Raw genomic sequence first — 4,563 nt, forward strand, 5'->3', positions numbered from 1 at the left:
ACCGCGAAATTGATGACGGTTTCAATACTAGGTTGTAAATTAAGAAAAAAATGAAAGTGTATACAGTCTATTTTTTTATTGTTCAAGACAGATAAAATAATTTATAAAACTATTCGTCGTTGTTGCAAGTGTCTAACTTATTAATATTGAGCTGAAAGTAAGCAATGCCCATGAAGCTGAAAAGTTTTGGTCGGATAAACAGAAAGCATGTAATTGTTGTGTTAATGACCGTCATTGGAATATTTGTTTATATAAATTGGTTTGTGGTTGTTTGTTCCACACCACGACCGAAACAGTATAAAACGTTCAAGTCGGAAAGTACAAAAAGTGCGAGTCGCAAAATACTGATGGAAAATGTGAAAAGGACCACTGAAGTAAGTGTCTATTTAATTCAAACATCAGTTGTTTAGAAACGACTGTTTAACTTGGTGGTTTGTATTTGTGTCTCTTATAACTAGCTTAAGTTCATATTAATAAATTTTTCTACTACTTAATCATAAAACATTAGTAGTTAAGTTTTTCTGTAATTTCATGTTTCATAACTTAGTTGAAAATCTAAATATGTAAACCTTCATTTTTTAGCTACATATTTAAGCTATATTAAGTGTATAGTTTCGTTTACTAAAGGTTTTTTGTCTTTAAAATGAGTGAATAAACTAAAAACATTAACTTTAGTATACTTCTTTACTTACAACATTTATAAACAGAAAACTATTTTGTTTTGGTACAAACCGTTTGGATATAATTTCGACCAAACTTTATCTAGCAACTGCGGTAATTGTCAAGTAACCAGCGATCGTAACAAGGTTTGAAATAAAGTTTAATATATTGCTAAAAAAAATAATTTGAAAGTGAATAAATTTTAGTTTACAAATCAAAGAATTAAATTTTTTAATTTATAGTATCTACATATTAATTAAAATAAATAGCTAAAATTTAAAAGTATTTTTTAATTGAGTTTTTGTGATAAATGTATTCTTTATTGAACTTTAATCTCGATCACTGTTTTGTGCTTATAAAGCTCTTTTAAACTAAAGTTTTTACGCCTAAAATAAAAAACAATTGTCGGTAATTACTTAAAATAAGTTTGACAATGAAAGATTTAACTTTTAAATCAAAATAGTTTTCTTCTAGGTTTTAAGTAATTTTTTTCAAATTATAATTTCAGTTCAACGAATCAAGTGCGGTAGTTTTTCATTTTAACGAACTTAATGTAGAAACATTGCCAGAAAATAGGTAAGATAATTTTTGGTAGATTGTTAAATTTCTGTAAAGTTTGCAAAGAAATTGCTTTTGTTATTATTTTTACGTATTTTGAAATTAAAAATTATATTTTTTTTATAAAACAAATAGCTTACAAAAGTTTTTTTATCATCGCTTTTTCAAAACGTAGTTATACCGTTTATGTACAAAAAACTTTTCAGCTTTAGGAACGTTGTACATACTTACAAGAGTTTTTTAAGCGTAAACCAAAGTCATGAAATTAAAATATATCTGTAAATATTATATGTTTTATTTTAAACCGAAACTTAGTTTGCAAAATAAATTTTTGAAAGAATAAATATATATCTGTAAATATTGATATTACTTCAGTTATAAAAAAATTGAATAGCTCTGTAAATTTTTTTTTATATCATTGCATTTTTCAAATTAAATTTTTTTACTAAAATTTTAGAATTGAAACAAAGCAAAAAACGTTTTTACGTTTTATTAGTTTGTATGTATTACAGTAGTGAAAAATATTTTATAACCGTTTTATTACAACAGACCTTTATATTAACATATCCACAAAGACAGAACATTTTTTTTGCAGGTTTAACGACCAACTGTTTGTATTTTATACAATGGAAGCTCCTCCTGCGTTGAAAGCGAGAAATTTATATTTCAAACAATACGACAGTTACTTCAATCTGACAATGTCTTACAGGTAAACATTAGACGTTTAACTGAATACAATAACAAAAATAACAGCTTATAAACAACTATCAAAAACATCAAAAAAGTTTAATCCACTTAAGTAACACATAAATATTGTTTTTTCAAAAATTAGACTTAAACTTTGTTTTAACTTAATAATCTTTTAGGAAAAACGCAGACATACATTCTCCTTACTTCATTATGACAGATGTCCTACTCAATATTCAGGAGAAATACCAAAACACTACAGATTTTGGTATCAGCTCAGTTCTGCAGCACAAGAAGAAACTCCTCTTAATGGTCGTGTCGAACTGCGGCACCCTACCAGGGGCGAAAGAAAGAATAAGAATAAGCAATTTGTTAAAAAAGACTAAAATAGGAGACAAGTTTGACAGGGAAGGCTCGTGTTTTAGCAAAGAAAGGTTTCCCATGGAAAACTTCAAAGAGTACAAGTTTTTTTTAGCAATGGAGAACAGTTATCACTGCAAAGATTACATAACGGAGAAACTGTATAGAAATGGGTTCCTTGAAGAAACTGTTCCGATTGTTTGGGGAACCAAAAAGTCTGATTATAACGTTCCAATGAACAGTGTTATTTTTATGGAAGACTACGATACCATGGATGCTTTAGCTGATTACTTGGAGTACTTGGACAAAAATGACACAGCATACCTAGAGTACTTCCAATGGAGAAAAACTGACCTTTTTAGTGTTCCTACCGATAGTTTAAGAAACCAAAAATGGCTCAGTGTGCCTGCTTTCAAAACTGGTTTGTGCAATTTGTGCGTTGCTGTTAATGAAAACGCTTGGCAAGAAAAAGTAAAAGTTGTCAGGAGCATTAACAGCTGGGTTTATGAACACGAGAACCCTGAGTGTTTGAATTGAAATGAGTTTATCACAGTGTGTTGAGATTACTTTTTACAAAGACTGTAACATTAAGTTATAAAAACATGCTAACTTTTTGTGTATTCATAGAATTATTGATATTTTATTTTTATTATATAGCAATCAAAAACTTTTTAAATTTAAAAGTTCTAACTTTTTGAACAATTTTTGAATATTTTTTTTTTGCTTAACAACATTTTTTTAAATCTGTTTGATGTAAAAAAAAAATTTTTAAAACATACTAATTTGTAACCGTAATAAAAAAATACGTCAAACAACTTAAATAGTGAACTTTATTCACATTATAATGCTGTTAGTTATTATTCAATGTTTTAATCTTCTACATTTAGTTCTTTCACTTTTATTACAAAAGACATATGTATGAATTGTAATCCTTTAAAAAATTATAAAAGTTTAACTGATTTTAGAATAATGTTTGAAGTGATTTAAAAAATCAAAAAGAAAAGGTGTATACTAAACGAATTTACTAATTTTCATTAAAAATTTTAAGTTCCAAAAGTTTCATACTTACTAAAAAATTATTTGAAAAACATAAAAATTTTATTTCACATGTTTTTTCAAATAATATGGTTAAACTGTTGTAAGTTGTATTTACTGTTTGTAGAAATATCGTAGCTTTTATATAAAATTCATCTGCAATTGCCGAACACTTATTAAACAATTCAGACTGTGCAAAGAACTATAGTGTTAGTAATTTTACAATTATAAGTAAAGCTCGTAATGATCATCATCTAAGTGTTTTAGAATCTTTGTTTATAAAAACGTTCAAACTTAATTTGTGTAAGCAACTATACGTTTATTTTTCTAATCTTTATAAATTGTTATAAATTAAAATAACATTTTTAATTTTTTTAATTTTTATTCGTATTTTGTCGCTTATTTTATTGTTTGTTTTCTTATTGTTGCTTATCTTAGTTAAATTACTGATCAACTATTTTAAATATGGATATATGAATTGTGAATGTCTGAATAATTTTTACTCAATTATGCTAACTAGTGTTAATTGATAGTTTTTTTTCTGACGTAACCTCTAACTATTTATTTACTGAAAATTTAATCTTAAAATTAGCTGCTAACAAAAGTAGTTGAAAAGTGTTAGCCGAAATCGATTTTATCTGTTGTTTGCTTTGATAAAAGATGCTTTTGAATGAATCCTGTCTTAGATTTTTGTATAATATAAAGTTCAATAAATAAAAAATCTATTCTAAAAATTAACGATTAAAACTTTTAAGAATTTTAACGTTAGTACAAATTTTATAAGACATTACTTTAAAAAAAAGTTTTTTTTCAGATAATGCTTAAATGAGTTGTTAAATTTTTTATTTTTTAGTTAAGTTTAAACTGTGTGATAAACTTTGAAAATCCACTTTGAAAAAATAAAAGTTTGAAAAGCCATTCCAAATTTATAAACGTTGCAGACAAATAAAAATGTTGAGTATAGAAAAATATTTAGTTTTTTGTTTTGTTAACAATAAAAGCTTAAGTAAATAATATATAGTTAATCAAACAAACCTAACGTTCACGTTTAAGATAAATTACTTACTGAGAAAGTATATATCTATAATACAAATATTTATAATATATATATTCTCTAAGAAAGTAGTTTTAAAAAAGATATTTATAGTATACAAATATATATTATATATATCTAATACTTACCATGATATTTTTATCACTTTGTTTTTAAAAAGATATTTATAATACATTTATTCTTTCAGTTAGTAATTTATCTTAAACGTG

At 25.3% G+C, this 4,563-nt stretch overlaps 1 protein-coding gene across 1 annotated transcript; it reads left to right on the top strand.

The window, feature by feature from the left end:
• Positions 1 to 1,844: 1,844 nt before the first annotated feature.
• LOC145836008 (4-galactosyl-N-acetylglucosaminide 3-alpha-L-fucosyltransferase 9-like) lies at positions 1,845 to 2,802 on the top strand. The gene is made up of 2 exons (XM_082943794.1): positions 1,845 to 1,927; positions 2,085 to 2,802. The coding sequence occupies exons 1-2, from the start codon at positions 1,845 to 1,847 to the stop codon at positions 2,800 to 2,802; spliced, it is 801 nt and encodes a 266-aa protein (XP_082799920.1).
• The last annotated feature ends 1,761 nt before the right edge of the window (positions 2,803 to 4,563 follow it).

This window comes from Thalia democratica, chromosome 1, assembly GCF_965202585.1.
Source record: "Thalia democratica chromosome 1, ktThaDemo2.hap1.1, whole genome shotgun sequence".
In the NCBI taxonomy this organism is placed as follows: Eukaryota; Metazoa; Chordata; class Thaliacea; order Salpida; family Salpidae; genus Thalia; species Thalia democratica.

Excerpts from the sequence above, each read along its gene's own strand:
- LOC145836008 (XM_082943794.1), top strand. The coding sequence starts at position 1,845 with ATGGAAGCTCCTCCTGCGTTGAAAGCGAGAAATTTATATTTCAAACAA. Across the intron at positions 1,928-2,084 it reads AATCTGACAATGTCTTACAG|GAAAAACGCAGACATACATT; the intron begins GTAAACATTAGA and ends ATAATCTTTTAG.